The following is a 16,544-nucleotide window of genomic DNA, read 5'->3' as shown; positions in this document are numbered from 1 at the left end:
CTATAGGCAGATAGGTGTGGTTGGAGGGGTAGTCCTATTTGTCCACAAGAGGGCGACCTCTGACACAATCCATGGCTACAGACTCCAACCACTTCTTCCTCTCTTGCGTGATAGTAGCTGATGACAACACAGTCAGCTGGGGAAGGTGAACAAATGGAGAGCTGCTAACAGACCCACCAGTCGGCTCTGCCCTCGTGCAGCCAGACACAGCAGCAACTGGCGCTCTGCTGGGATTCATATGTCAGGACGGACAGGAGGACTGCTGGTCTCTCTACAGCCACTGAACCTTCTAAACCTTTCACATATGGCAACCAGGCCAAGACGAGATCTTGACTACAGAGCAATGGAAAAAAGTATAGGAATCAGAGACTGACTGTAAAAACAATTAAACCCGCTTTTTAAATTTTTTTTAACAGGCTTTAATTGATTTTCATTTACATCTTATCTTAAATTAAAATGAGGCGAGAAGCAGTTTCCCAATTTAGAGGCTCTATCCTCCACATTTCTAGACCGTTCATGTCATAATGGGCCAACAAGGCTGACCGTATTTCAAAGATTCTTCCAGATCCTTATTTGAATTCGGAGACTTTTATTATGACCACTCAAACGATCCTCGAATGTGAAAACACATCATTTTCCACAAAGTTCACTTTTGCAGTCATTTTCCCAGATAACAAGACATATATATCTGCAGTCTGTCTCTACTGTACAGACAGAGATGGGAAAGAAGCCTTCATGTTTTCTGTTCCGGCCACTTAGTGTCTGCAAAAGGAATTTAAATGGACGAATCTGATATTTCTGGCAGAAGATGTCCATAAACTATATGGTAAATTACTCCATTGTTATTTTTCTCTATTCTTTGCTTACTTTTAGCCATATTTTAGCGTTATTATAGCTTTTAGTGTTGTTTTATCCGTTGTTTTTATGCAGCTTTTAAAGGTTTTTAAAATATCACAATTACCAGGAAATGGTGACTAACAGTGATTTATACATATGTTACATGAACTGGACTAAATAAAAAATCTGCAGCTGAGTCTAAATGACAGCAGCTGAGCATTAACATAAACAGTGTGCAGCCTGAATATATTGAATATATTTAATATTAGCTTCAATATTAGCTACTCCCCACTCATCCAGTAGCCTGTGTGTTGGGGATGTGTTGAAGAGAAATGTCTTGTACTATAAACTTGGATTTCTTGGAACATTTTTACTGGTATTCAAGAACTTGTTGATAATAAAGGAGGAGGACTTGAACGCACAATTAGTTTTGGTCTATACCAGTCTAGAGTCTAATCTGAGACCATCTCATGTGGAGAGGAGCAGGTTCAGCATAGCCTTCAGGTCCTCTAAAGGACCTTCCTTTGTGAACCACTGAACTAGGACACAGCTGTTATGTGTTCATCACGACAGCCCCTCTGATTTTATGTTTATTTTAATGCTGCAGTGTTATAAGACACAACAGATTACCTTTTTAAACGTTGCTGTTTTAATTTCCAACAACGCAGATGTGAATTTTCAAATAACGACAGCAGACATGTTGCCTTTTCAGCAGACAGTCTCTGCCCTTCTTTGCACACCTGAAGACGGAGTGTGTTTTTGTTGAACTCGACACACAAACCAACAACACTGCACAAACACGTAGGCTGCAACCCCCCCAACCCCCCCCCCCCCCCCCCCCCCCCCCTAACACACACACGCACACATCTAAACATCCTCTCCTTCGTCTCTCCATCCCACTGTGCCTGCACACAGAGGGAGATTCAGTGGCCCGGTTGCCATGGAAACCAGGCCGAGTGTACCAGCCAGCTCCACCGTTGGCTGATTGTGGCTCTCGTGTATTTGTGTGTGCGTGTGTGTGTGTGCGTGCGTTGAGTGTGTGTGCACTTGCGTAGGTGTGTGTGAGACTGTAAAGCCTATACAGGGCTCTGCTTTGAGTTGTTCAGGGGGGAGTCAAAAATAGGCCATATGTGCAAAAACCTATAGGGCGCCTGTAAGCCTCTTTTTCTGTAATTAAAACCATTTTTTTTCAATCTCAACATGGATTCAGGAATCGTGTGCATGTGCAGAAACACTCATAGGTGCTCCATATATTAAACGGCTGAGTTGCTAAATCAATTTTTGGATTATGTGAGGTATTCAGTCTGTTTAAAATCCCTGCTACCTCTATTGCAAGCCTTGATGAGTGAAACGCTGTGCAATAGCATGAGACAAGGGAGGAGATTCAAGTCAGGAAGCGTTAAATCATCCTTACTTCTGGGTAATGAGTTCCTCATACAGTGTGAGCGATTATGAATCCTGTTTAACCTGCAGGCCCGGCGCACATGGTCCTCCACCACACCAGAGTTAATGAAGGACGAGGCAGTGGGAAGGGTGAAGATGTGTGCAAGCGAGGATGCAGCTAACCTTTAAAAACCACAGGAGGGTTCAGCTCCCTGTGTTCACCAACAGCGATGGGATTTTTTTTTTTTCTTTTCTTTTTTTTTTTTTTCCTAAAGCATCACCGGCACTGAACAGGCAAATGTCATTCGGCACGGGGCAAATCATTTCCTCTCACCAATGAAGAGGTCAGACGGAAAAGGGGGGACTCAGTTAGCCGTGACACGGGGTGGCTTTGAGAAATGTCATGTCCAGACAAGGACTGCTGTGCGGCTCGCGAGCATGTGATGCCTTAACCCCGCCTCCTAAACCTCGGAGGAGAGGAAATATCGAGGGGAGGCTTCTTGAACCATTCTTAGCAGGAAAATCTCTGCAGCTGGAGGACTGACAGGTTTTACACGCTCCTTCTGACAGAGCCAATCAATGCATCTACATGTACAGACCCGGGTGGGGTCGGGGTCGGGGTGGCAAGCGAGAGGTGGAGGTGGTCTAACACCTGGGGACTGATAATCACCATCAGAGCCCTGGAGGAATCTCTGTTGAAGGGAGATGTCTCTCATCTCCAGCTCTGTGACAATGAAGCTGTAGTCACAGAGGTTTTACTGATGTTATCAAAGCCATTTCAATGTGTGAGATACAGTACATTATGCGAGTTGCTGTGACACACTCAGGTGAAGAGATAAAGACGTACCGTGTTTTAAGACAAGTAAATAACAGGTTTTGGTTTTCACAGTTACTGGAAAGCGGAAAAAATATGATACAGCAGATAGTGAAAACAGCGGAAACGGAATCCTGTTAAAGTATGCAGTAAGATCAATTTTCCTCATATCATAGATGCCAGAAATTTCCATTTAAATTTGACAGTGATTATTTCTCTTCTCTCAGCCTCTTGTGTGCATACATTAGACTTTGTTTAAGTTATAAACCTGGTTCTTTTCATAATCATGTATTTATTTACCCTTGGAGGTGAGTGTGGAAGTGGTCACGTCACATTGATTTCATATATCCTTCTGTCTGTCTCTGCTGCAGATTCTCGCTAGAGATTTTTACTGTCAGCACTTGTCATGAGGCAAATAATGTGGAAAAACTCAATGGGGATAAACCTCCAGGATTAGAAAGTGTTTGAAACTGATTTAAAAGTTAAAAGGTACAATAATCAGGATACGTTTTGAGAAACTTTCTTCTGTAATGCTATATGATTGTTATCACCTTCATTTTTGGCTCATAAAAGTTAAACTGGATGTTCAGACCATCAGCAAGTTTGCAAAAAATGTTCTGAGATGTACCCTGTTATAAGTGATGGACCAAACTCTAAAAAAAACATAATGCTGCAACAACAATTCCACTAATATATAAAAATGTAGCTATGACTGTATATGAGATAAAATAAATGAAGATGAAGGATGTAAATGTTGCAGATGAGCTGCTGAATTCCCATCATTAAAAGTTCTTACTTCTCTCTCCATTAAACTTCATCGAATGATGATGAAATAAGATGAGGGGAAAGTTGAGATCAAGTCTAGCACCTGGATTAGCAGTCTGGAGGAAGGATTAAGTGTGAAACGTTACCTGTCGGACAAAGCTGTTCGAGGTGGTGTCAGAGGAGGTGCTTCCGTCTGAACGCTTAAATCGGCTCTTCCTCTTGGCATACTTTCCCTGGGAACAGAGAAGTTGGACGGCAGAAAAACAGAAAAAAAAAAAAAAAGTTTAATTGTGTGGCTCCAAAATAACTTATCTTGACATATTTCTTAGAAAACCTTGTTTCTAGGGGGAGCATGACAGTCATTAACATTTGGCATAGCATTCGTAAAAGCTTCTAAATATGATCAGCCGGTTAGATAGAGCCAGCGATAAAGCAGCACGAGTCTCAGACTGGGGAGGAAGTCGACCAGAGAAAATGTGCCCCGTGTGTCCATGAGCAGCCTTCATTACTTGTCATTTTTCATGTTCTGTCGCAAACTGGGACCCTGTAATCTGATTGGCAGACCTCTGGCAAATGGCCTATCCGGGTTGGGCCACACATTACATTATGAACCCACCCTGCCCACATTGCCATGGTTACACAATGCCGACTAATCACATTTGTTGGCAATCAGGAGACTGTCTGTGTTGTTCTTGCAGCGTGTAAAAAGAGAACTGCTGGTTGAGATAATGCTTAGAAATAAACACGGCAGTATTTCTACGAGCCAACACACACCTGTGTTCTCATGCTCCTGGATGTGGTTGACCACAGGGGGTATAGCTCAGTGGTAGAGCATTTGACTGCAGATCAAGAGGTCTCCGGTTCAAATCCGGATGCCCCCTGCTTTTATGTCACATCTCATGTTTCAGCAGGACTAGCTGTAACAGTGAAAGTTCAAGGGCTGCACTTCATTTTGTTTACAACAGATCGCCAGTTCCTAATGTGACTCCTGACCAAACAACTGTTTTTTTTTCAACATCTTAATGTGCCGTTTCTTCCTCCCAGACATCTGCTTTTCTCTTCTCTTTTCAAAACAGTTTGTAAATCGACTGACTTGAAAGTCGCTTGAGATAGCTTCTCCAAAACAGCGAGAATGATGTCACTTTAATTTCTGTCAAAACTATGTTACAGTAACCTGATAATGGAGTTAAATGTCCACATTGATTTGATAAGCACTGTTGTGTTCATGTGCTGATTGGAGGCTCAAATATCAGAGATTTTAGAGCCAGTTGTCACACAGTTTTACAAGTAAAAAAAATATAGTATATTCATACTATCTCACTGTTTATCTTCTGTTTGACTGACTAATAGTTTGTGCTTCTCTTCAGTAGTCTGTTCTGAAATATTAGATATCAGAACCTCCCATTACTCAAGACTCTCTATTTGTCTATCTGTACATCAAATAGATGACCACACATCAATAATGTATTATAACTTAGAGCCATACATGTTCAATTTGATGGATTACTTACTAAAATATTTACTTTTTAAACATTATTTAAGCCTGCAAGCTTCATATTATACAGATTAGGGCTGAGTACTGAACCTTATTGCCAGTCTGAGTATCAAAAACTACCAAAAAAGTGTTATTATCTATAACCAACCTAAAGTATTGTATTTCCTCTAATATCAAAAACATTAAAGATGATTCCCAGCCCTGATACTGATACTGAAAAATAAAAAACTCGGCTTTTGTGGTATGCTTTGGAAAGTAATATGTTCAGTATTCAGTATGAATCTCTATACTCATCACAGGGCAACTAATATTACCTCTCTGAACTGGTTTTTCACACACACTGTGAGCAACAATTAGCTTTGTCCACAACTGTTCACGTTTACACACACGTATACCTATGTAAACATTAAACCTAACCGATCAGCTGCTGTCTAAATACAACATCTGTATATCTAGTGACTTTTCAGCAGGAGAGATCTAGCGACAGGTTAGCTACCCGTCAGCAGTAATCCCTCCTCTATTTTGTTATCACCGTCACATCATGTACAACGGGGCGGACCGAGGCTCTCAGATGTATGACGCAGTCCTGCCTGCCTTTAAACAAACATGACCTGTTACACCAGCGCCAACTGGTGCAACCACAAAAACACACTGTGGCCGAGAGGTTTCCAGTGTTAACGGATAAAAAGGAAAAATACATCTCCAAATAAAGGAGCTCAGGAATTTATTTGAATTCATTTAAACCTCCTGTAGTGCAAAAAATAATGCATCTAGCCTTTTGTGTGCTTGATTTACTGATACTGATGGGATAGAGTGAATGCACAGCAGGATGCTACACAACAACTATGATACACCCGACAAGTTAACAGTTCAATCATAAAATTCCTGTGTTACGAACGTATGCTAGAATATTCACTAGCTTTTACAGTTTAACTTTAGGTGATGATACATGAGAAAAAAAATAAGGATTGGAAACTGTACTTGGAGCTTAGATGCAACCGATTACATCACTGTTGGCAAATCTGTTCACCTACACTGACTGAAAAGGTTATGAATATTTAGAAAATGCTGTGTGAACCAGTGAAAACATGAAGATTATGTAGAGAAATACTAGAAGACGTAACATCTCTTGTAACATTTTAGACCCTGTTTTAACCTGGTATTAACATGCGATCTGTATCTGGATACGTAGATAATGAGATCTGACATTTTGCACTGCAATGATTAATGAGTCAGTCGATCGACAGAAGATTAATAATTTCAGTCATTTTTCAAGCAAAAATGCCAAACATTCGATGGTTACAGCTTCTTAAACGTGAGAATTTGCTGCTTTTCTTGGTCTTATATGACAGTAAACTAAACCAACTGTTGGTCGGACAAAACAAGACATTTAAAGACATCACCTTGGAGTCTGGGAAACTGGGATGGACATTTATAACAGTTTTCTGATGTTTTATAGAGCGACTAATTGGTTAATCGAGAAAATAATCAGCGGATTAATCAATAATGAGAATAACTGTAAATTGCAGTTGTTTGGTTTGGTTTACTGACAACATTTTCATGTAAAAAGCACAACATATCAGACTTTGTCAAGGATAAAACAATTAAAATCCTGCACTTATTTCCATTGTTGTCTCTGGTCCAGTTCAAGCTTTTTATGGTTTATCATGGGCTTTTGAATTAACTCCTGACATTAATAAGTGTTCTCGCTATCTTAATTCTGCCCGCATTGAGATCGGATGCCTGTTAGGTGGGCAGGGCTGGCGAGCAAACACGTTCCGGATCAAGAGACATGTTTACATGTGATGTCGGGCTTGCGTGAAATAGCAGGAAGAGGAGGGTGGATCTTCTTTTTGAGAATGTAGCCACTGATGTTGTTTACACCTGGCTGAGGTCCGATCACAATCCAACACCTCCAGATGTGTTCTGACTGATCCGATTGCAATCCATTCTGCTGCATTTACAACGGTGTTACTGTGACGTGTGTTTTTCTTGATCCAGATCAGATATCCAGACACAGAAATGAGATCTTACTAACAAGCTTAATCTCTAAGATGAGAACTAAGAAGAATAGAAACACAACCACAGTCCATCGTCATCATTTGGCAGTTAAATCAAAGATGAATTATCTTTGTTATTGTTATTGTAAGTTATTGTCCACATCCGTGTAAAATGAAGGACGTTCAGCCAAAGTTTAACAAGGAAGGATCTGCAAAACTTGAATGTTAACATCGGATAGTTTGTTTTTGTTGGCAAGTAAGTCATTTAGATAACATGGTGACACTGTGGATTTGTTTACAACCTGTTAGATAATCTGCCTGGTCGCTCTGCTGGAGATGTTGCTGATATCTGAGCAATTAAACTGGTGAATAAAATCTTTTCATAACAGATTGAGATGATGGCCAAAATACGAATATAAAACCCCTGTTTCATCCAGAAGCAAATTTATGCTCTGTTGTCACAAGTCTAGGGTTAAATTTAACATGAAATGCATGGGTGCAGGTGTGTGTGTGTGTGTGTGTTTGTATGTTTTCGTGTGTGTTTGGAAGGGTCTTCATGATCAGAGTCATGATGGGGCGGGTTCCTGTCAGTAAAGGGCAGGGAAATGCCAGAGGAAGTAGGGAGGGGAGGCTTCCTGTTGGTAAACATCTTCCCAGATTAAGTGTATAATTAAAGAGGGTGTTGTGCATGTGTGTGTGTATGTGTGTGTGTGTGTGTGTGTGTGTGTGTGTGTGTGTGTGAGCAAGGGGCTTTAAACTGGAGGGCAGGGAGCAGGCAGGGTGGCGGGTGGCGGGATGCACAATATCACAACTGTGAAATGTAAACCACATTACACTACTCCAGCCAGAACGCTCCATACATTATTCTGCTCACAATCTGATGGTTGATCAACGGACACTATCTTTAATCTATAAGTGACCCCTGGGCGCTGACTGTGGATCAGTTCTCGCCCCACAGTTAATTTCTTATTTGGTGTGTTGCTGTCTGGGTGAAAAACTCAGACTGTCTCCTTCAGGATATTAGAAAAGCAGTTCCCTGAGTTATAAATACATATACCAGTGTGACCCGCTGCAGGTCGGCATGAACTTTATATCCAATTGATCAGAAGGTGCCACACACACACACACACACACACACACACACACACACACACACACATCATTCCCCCGCCACCTGGCACAAGAAGGGGGTCCATCCATCTGTTTCACGCAGCAGATAAAGACCTGGTTGCTAAAAACAGACAGGAAGAGGTGAGATGGCGAGAGCAGGATGAAGATAGCGGGACAATCAAAAGCGTGGAAAGTGGATTGAGAAAGAATATGGAGAGAGCTGAGGGGGAAGAGAGAGATGAGAAGGAGCTGGGAGGAGTGGGAGTAAAGAGGAGAGAGCAGGACTTGGCATGGTTTGAAGCGCTGGTTGTCTGTGGTGAGGTGTTTTTTTTTTTCCCTCTCCAGAGAGACAATGACTGAGCTCAGCGTGGGTGTGTTTGTTCTAGATATTCTCATCATTTTTAATTTTTTTTTTTTTTTTTTTTTTATTCATCATCATCCATAGAAACTGTTATGACTAAACATGCCCACAATATCATGCCACTTCCTAAAACAGCCTGTATTTGTGGCTGTAAAAAAAAAAAAAAGAGTGACACCATGGAAAGTTGAAAGGATAGGATTGTAAATGAAAAGGGAAAAAAAAAAAAAATCACCAAGTTGTGTCTTTTTTTTTGAAGGCGAAGGAGAAACAGATCTGATGTCATATGTAAGACTTAAAACATCAATATCCAAAAGATAAACTGATTACTTTTGTTGATTACTGTTCTGTTAGGTTTTAAAACTTAGAATTCACTTCATTTTTTTTTTCCAAATAAAACTCAAACTCTCCTCCAACTGGGCAGATACACATTTAACGTAATAACCCATTTTGGTAATTACTCATTAGTTGAACAAAGGCGTGGTTTCCTAAAGAATCCAATGGGCAGCAGCATAAAAAACAAGCCTTACATCATATCCTCACATAGTGTATACACGCAGACGACTTATTACAACCCAATTACCGGCTACACACAGGCCGAGGATGAAATTATAAATCAAACTCAAAAGGAAGAAAAAACTATAATCTATCCTCCTGTGTTTTCTACCTCTTATAATCATAAATTGGATGAAATTTCGATCGTAATTCAACGCATCGCACAGCACAGAAACATCATTTTAAGACTCCCGAAAGCAAATTAAGCCACTTAATTGCCGAACAACCTGTTAATCCCCCGAAGTCAAACAGCTTCACTGTTATCAAACCGCCTTTTTTAATATAGATAAATGCTTATCTCTGAAGAGGCTTTTCCATTTTTTCTGTCAGTAATATCTGGTTTCCTTCCGTTTCTGTTCCGTAGTCTTACCTGTGTGTGAGGATGATGGTCGAACATGTCCATTTGGATCTCCTGGGTTGAGGTCGAAGGCGTCCTGGACATACTACTTTTCTGTACCATTGATTTAACTTTTCAAAATCTATTTTCAGTGTCGTGTTTTTTTTTCTTATGATGGTGTCCACAGACTCATCTTTTTTTTTTTCTTTTTTTCCTTTTTTTTTTTTTTTAAAGGGAGGTTGGAGCCGCTGATGTATCTGAGCTGGCTGGTAAAATAATGGCAACAGCTGCCTCCCTCTCAGCCTATAGCGTTACACACTGGCGCACCAGGTTTTTACACTAGTGTCAAGTCAGCAGGATGACACAACAGCATATCCGGTTACTGCTTTCAAAATAAAAAAAAAACCTTTAAAAAGTTAAGAGTCCAAATTAAGAGAAAGATGTGTGACTCGTTTGAAATTCATGATAATTAAGAAACTGCTAATTATATGTAGGCTAATTTTGTGTGTTGGTAGATAGTAAATGACACTTTCTGGAGAAATTAAAAACCAAACAAATCAAGGTATTTCATCACATTGATCACATTAAGCCAAAAATAATATAAAACATTAATATGGAAAGTCTTACTGATTGATTTACAATATTGCCCTGATGGCTTAATATCCTTAGGAGTGTATTAGGCCACTGTTGAGATGATATGCACATACAGACGAGTAACAAATTAAAGGAAAAAATCAACATAAAGTGTCTTAGTAAGGTGTTGGGCTGCCACATGCTGCCGGGACAGTTTCAAAGCACCTTGGCAGTCACTCTTCAGTCCCCTGACGAGCATGACGGTCACCAAATATGCACTATAGACCACAACTTATTGATGTCTTTCCCACAGATCGAAATGCAGACGTCACTTTAGTCACTGTTCCTATTGAAACACCAGCCATTTCAGCAGTCTTTGTGACTGAAGCTCCTGCCATCCGTTTCAAAGTCACTTAGATCTTTTCCTCTTGCCATCTTGATACAAAATCAGAATCAACCGGGCCTGCTCAGCAGTTTTATGCATGATGTTAATTGTTTGATTGTACCATGCAGTGCACCTGTGTGGACGCATCTGCATTCGTCATATTTCTACATTCATTTATTCAGGTTTGTCCTTTGATTTGTCACCCTACATACATTTCCTGATCCTAACTAGAAGTATGGACATGAATAAACTTCTTGTATAACCCTAGTTTTTCTGCCTTCTATATAATGCATACTGTTCTAGTCTAACAATAATATAATATAACAATATATATAATGTGGGGCCTAATATAAAGAAGCAAGTATATATATCATCTAGCTTATTCATAGTAATCATTTTAATTTAGTACCACTCTACGACTGCTTTAAATTTCTTTGGTATTAGACAGTACAAGCAGTAATCAAGTCAAGTCCATTTTCATTTTATATATCCCAATATCACAAATCACAAATTTGCTTTGTAAAGGTGGCTTTACGATCTATTGATGGGGAAAAACTCCCCAAAAATGATTTCAGAATTAGTAACAGTAAGTAACAGTAATATCTGCAGAAACTGTGGTGACAAATAAGCTCTTAATTTGAAGGCAGATTTGTCCAACTACCGGTATTGATCTGTCTTCTGCTGTCTGCCTTGACGCCGTTTCTCTCTCCTGTGTGCGCTCGACAGACTCCAGCTGGGAGCCGAGGTCCACGCCCCACTGAACAGACCCCACCTTCACTTATCGATTGATGAGAGAACAACAGAGGCGATGGAGGCTGTGAGTGTGGACAGGCCGAACCAGTGGTCCCCTCGCTGGGATCCACAGGTCCTGGAGGGGCCGTAATGGGGCTGAGAATAGCTCAATTTTACAAGTGGTTTGTTGCAGCAGCAAGGAGGCTCAGTATCTGGAGTCTCTACGATTTGAAGAAGAGGAGGTTCATTCTGATGTGGCCTTGAGCAAAACCCTACCAGTCCAAGGGACCCTGTTCTATAAGTGATCCAGTGTTGACCCAGGAGGATGGGTGTTTCAGGGGTCTCAGAGGTTTATGGGGTTGAAGAACATGTCGGGGATTATGAGCATTTATAGTCTGAAGCTTAAAGACTCCACTTGTCAGTGGGAAAATAAATGTTGCTTCCTGATTATTAGATTACATTATCATAATTGAATTGATGAATTTGGCAAGAATGGTTACTTAGCAGATTAAAGAAACAGATATAAATAGAATAATATATATATATATATATATATATATATATATATATATATATATACAGCGGTTATAAGCACCAAAAACCAAAATGTAGCAAGAACATTGTAGCCTCATGACATAACAGCTAAAGTTAGTTGTTTAAACCTGCATAAAATCACTTTTTGGACCACTTGTGGGCAGTGGAACGAACTATAAAGACAACACATTATCACCTTTTTAAGTTGTTACGGCAAACTTGTAAGCGATCAGTTGCAGATTTACACATTCAGCAGACACAGAGCAACATTAGCAGTCATTTGGACTTATATTTCCAATAAAGTCTAATATCCATTCATTATTTTAGGTCTGTTTTGGTCTCCGTCAATCCCTGAGAAAAATGTCTTCAGCTGTTAGATGTAACACTCTCTTCAGATAGCTAGCTGATAACTTTGTCCATCTGTTGTTTATTACTGGACAGATAAGGTACAGTGGGTTTATCTGAGTTATTTTTTTATGCTGAAAACCAGCTGCCGCCTCCAGTGACTGAAAGCCAAGCTGACGGTAAGTTTAAACCAAAACAGTAAGAAATATCTGAAAGGCACTAGAGTCAGGTGATAATTCTTCTTTGTGGGTTTGTTAGTACAAGAAATACATTTCACATTACACATAGTAATTTGATCCATTTTTTAATATAACATATTGATTAGGGCAGCTTTAAGTTTTTGCTTAAAGCGCTGTAAAAAGTCTGTAATGTTAGTATAAAACCTCTCTCTATGAGTCATGATGAGATGAGAGACACAATGTTTTTTTTTAATCTACTACTGATACTCCTGAATTGTGAATATACAGTACATCACATTTATATGGTTAAAAATGTATTCTGGGCCTTTAAATGTATGTGTGTAGACAATTGTCATGATGGTTTACACTAGTTTCTGCTTTAAACTAAAAACTGCTTTGACGGTTTGTGATTTTCTGCTGAAGATAAGTATTAAAATGTGTCTGTGACAGAAAAAATACTGAGTTCCCACAGTACAGAAGATGTCATACTGATTGATTAGTAAACCCCAAAAACCAAGGGGAATATTTATCCACCTCCGCCTCTCACAGGAGTCACCCGTAGAGGAAAATGATCTCCTCGCTTGTTGCTGTCTGTGATGAACTTCTACTGGAGGGAACTCTGTGTGACGTTGTGATCGAACGCCCACAAGATGATCCTCTGTGGCTGCAGCTCATACTTCCGGTGAGATGGGTATCTTAGTAGGTGGAAACCTTGATGGTTAAAAAAAAAAAAAAAGCAAGCAGGGAAACAGAAACACAGCACAGTGTACCTCACGAATGATGTCAGTTGAATCATGACATGGAAAACTTCCTGAACCATTTCTTACTGCATTACTTTTATCAACCTCTTCATCCTGGATATTAGTCTCTGTGACTCTCCTGCATCAGCTAGTCGACATCTTCCACTAAGAAAAAACTGAATGTGCAACAAGAGAGCAGGTTGTCCTCAGCTGGATCTTGTTTTTCATCTTTGTACTGTAGCTCAAGGTTAACTGAGTGGATGGACAATGAGTCAACTGTGGCTATCTTCAGTTTACATTAACATCTTTGGCATTTATCTGATGCTCTTCTTTGCAGCTTCTTGCAGTGGATGCAACAGTAGAATACCTAAGTTTCGGAATATTCATAAGAGAAATAAATATACAGATCAACACTATATAAAAATATGCCTTAATATCTTATAAATTCACACATCTACTGTATGTTTTAGCTGTTGATTTCTAACATAAGTTAAACCAGACTCAGTTGGTTTGAGCTTTGGGTAATGGCAAATATGAAAATGTTCAAATATGAAAATGTGTTCAATGTATGGAAATTATGAAATTATTACATTACTACAGTAACAAATTAATGCAATTGCATGTGTGGAATGGCTGATTTGAAGAGCTTAAAGATGAAAGTGTAACACAATTCATACAAAGTCAGATTTATTGTGAATTCAGCAGAAATGTAGAAAAATGCCAACATTTTATGGCTCCAAGAACCTGCAGCGTAACATGCCTTCATGCATTTATTTAGGAATCAGTTCTGAGATTAATCTCAAATGGAAATGATTGGTTTTGGTCACTATTCTGACTTGAATCTGAGTATTTTTGACTATAGTCTCCTGTTTAAAATCTGTTGTTGGAGGACAATTCTTTGGTCTGCACAATGACAAAAACTCAGCCAAACTTTAATGCTGTTTGCACATTTTTCTCCTCCACATTTCTCACAACGTGGAGGAGAAACATCCTGTTCTAGAGATGGCAATATCAGCCTGACGGTTGGTCGGTCCACCACTTTGGTCCAGACTGAAATATCTCGACCCCTTTTGGATGGATTGCTATGAAATTTTCTACAGATATTAAAGTTTCCTGGAGGATAAATTGTAATGACTTTGGTGATCCTCTGACTTTTCCTTTAGCTCCTGGTCAAACTTTTCGCTTACTCTGTGAAATATCTCAACATCCACGGTACTAGTCCAAAGTTTGGACACACCTTCCCCATTTCCTTGAATGAGTGTCCAAACTTTTTACTGGTACTGTACGTTTCCAGATAATCTATTCTACTGACTCATTTTCATGAAAAACCATAAAAACTATTGGATGGATTGCTGTGAAATTTGATACAGATATTCATTGTCCCCATGTGAGAAAGTTTATCCCCTAACCTTTCATCTAGTGCCATCATCAGGTCAAAACTTTGGTTTATAAAAGTAATAACATTCTCATCTGCCTCTCTTTTATACTTTGTTGTATTGTAAACATTATACCTACATTTAGCTCAAAGCACCACTGTTCAGCCTCACAGAGCATCTAGGTCTTGTTAGTTTCAGACAAATCACCAAACCATATGGTGTTAAATATATTTTTTTAATGTTTTAGTATAGTCAAGGATCACAAAAGACATTCTTGACCATAAACATTAAGGACCCTTTAAAGCCCCCAGCTCATCCTAAAGGGACACGGAGCAGAGAGCTGCAGCTCATGATCTGCTATTTTGGGTGATTTCTTTTTGGTATTCTGCGTTACCTGAGGTGAAGATGTCACACAAGCGCTCCTCGTGCACCCACACTGTGAGCGTGCAGCGTTGCCATGGTGACAGGCTGCTGCCGCAGAGTCGAGGATGCAACAGTGGCAAGCTTAATAAGTAGCCAGTCAAACGGTAAAGTACCAGTTGTCTATTTTTATAAGTGTCTTCATAAATAGCCACTCACTAAACTGCTCCCTGTATTCACGCTTTGTTTTTAATAGCAGTCACTTGAAAGCTTGAAATAGCATTTCTCTGATATGTTCTTCATGGACAAAAAGGTTTTGACTCTCTCGGAGCTGCATATTTCTCACATCAGCTCTGTTGGATTTGTTAATGTTAATCTTTATTCTGGTAATTATTTATGAGGCTGTCTTTCACGCCCTTAATAGACTGAGTAACTATAACTCAATATAACTATATTTAACCAGACTACTTATTTAAGTGAGAAAACAGACAAAAAAGAACACTGAAATAATAATAGGCAACTTTGTTATGTGAGCTATGTTGTTTGTTGAGTTTTATATTGACCATATTGTACAATTTTCAGTTTCCCTGTTCTTTTTAATTGATCTGTTTATTATAATGTGAAGCCTTTTTTGTAGGAAAAGATTGATTTGAAGGTTTTGAAGGCTTAAAGGTACCAATGTACAATATGCATATGTAAAATGCAAAATAACATAAATATTCTTAAAAATGTACATGTGAACATAGACATCACCATTGCACTCTGCACACCACGCAACACAGACTGCAGCGTGTGGCGTGGTGTGCAGAGAGGATCAGCGGACTTGCATTCCCCTCCTTCACAGACATTTACAGCTCCAGGGTCAGAAAGAGAGTGGGTAAAATCATATCTGACCCCTCTCACCCCTGCCTGCCCCTCTTCCAAACAGCTTCTTTCCCTAGGCAATAGTCATCTTTAATAAGGTCACTAAAAGTCTGTAAAGATACTAACCTCACTTCACCTCCATATCTCATCCTAATTCATATTGTGTATACTGTATATGTATATTTGTCTGTTTTGCACTATGTAGATCTATATAGATTTTTTTTTTAAATTGTGAACTTTACATATATATCCTATTATTACACAAAGTGTATTTACGCTCAAATCTATATTTATATCTATATTTGTATTCATATTTCTATTTATATTCTGCTTTTTTGTACACACAGTTTTTATCATGTTAATATGCATGCACATAGTACACCCCCACTACACTTTCTTACACTGTTAAGTGTCTCTTTCTTACACTGTTTGTGTTTATGTTTATTGTTTAATCTTCACATTTATTGCTTTTCTACTACATTGAATTCCTTATACTTTCTACTTGGCGAATAAATCTGATTCTGTGACTTTATATAAAGATATAAATACATTATCTTGGTCTCAACATTGCCCTCATGTGGTAAAAAAGTAGACTGCACCTAACTACTACGTCACCCAGAATGCATTGCAACAACACTGGTCAGTACCATTATTTCACAAGGGGGGGTTTAGCGACTTTAACTTAAACTCAAAACTGCGTTTTTAAGCATACATTTTCCACCAGTTTAGTTTTAAATAAGCACTATTATAGTTACAGAGAAATATTTAAGGCATTAATAATATCTGGTGTGGCCCAAGCTAC

The 16,544-nt window shown here is 39.2% G+C and overlaps 1 protein-coding gene, 1 long non-coding RNA gene and 1 other non-coding gene across 6 annotated transcripts in view; 2 read left to right on the top strand and 1 right to left on the bottom strand.

Annotated features, from left to right (window-relative positions):
* Positions 1–10,008, bottom strand: part of cacnb1 (calcium channel, voltage-dependent, beta 1 subunit) — a 30,518-nt gene extending 20,510 nt beyond the window's left edge. For 2 of the 4 annotated variants that reach the window (XM_044331673.1, XM_044331674.1), the window contains exons 1-2: positions 9,688–10,007; positions 3,946–4,032 (exon numbers count right to left, since the gene is read on the bottom strand). In XM_044331673.1, coding sequence (XP_044187608.1) covers positions 3,946–4,032; positions 9,688–9,777 — 177 coding nt within the window. In that variant the 5' untranslated portion in view covers positions 9,778–10,007. Of the gene's footprint in view, positions 1–3,945; positions 4,033–9,687 lie in introns of all 4 variants that reach the window. The other 2 variants (XM_044331675.1, XM_044331672.1) reach the window with 2 other exon arrangements.
* Positions 4,609–4,680, top strand: trnac-gca. The gene has a single exon. It is a non-coding gene; the product is annotated as a tRNA-Cys (tRNA).
* A 1,316-nt stretch (positions 10,009–11,324) lies between the features above and the next one.
* Positions 11,325–13,152, top strand: LOC122967774. Its single transcript, XR_006398675.1, has 3 exons — positions 11,325–11,429; positions 12,369–12,402; positions 12,952–13,152. It is a non-coding gene; the product is annotated as an uncharacterized LOC122967774 (long non-coding RNA).
* The last annotated feature ends 3,392 nt before the right edge of the window (positions 13,153–16,544 follow it).

This window comes from Thunnus albacares, chromosome 17 (assembly GCF_914725855.1).
Source record: "Thunnus albacares chromosome 17, fThuAlb1.1, whole genome shotgun sequence".
Classification (NCBI taxonomy): domain Eukaryota; kingdom Metazoa; phylum Chordata; class Actinopteri; order Scombriformes; family Scombridae; genus Thunnus; species Thunnus albacares.
Note: the sequence above shows the minus strand (reverse complement) of the source record. Positions and strands in the feature narration are given on the sequence as shown.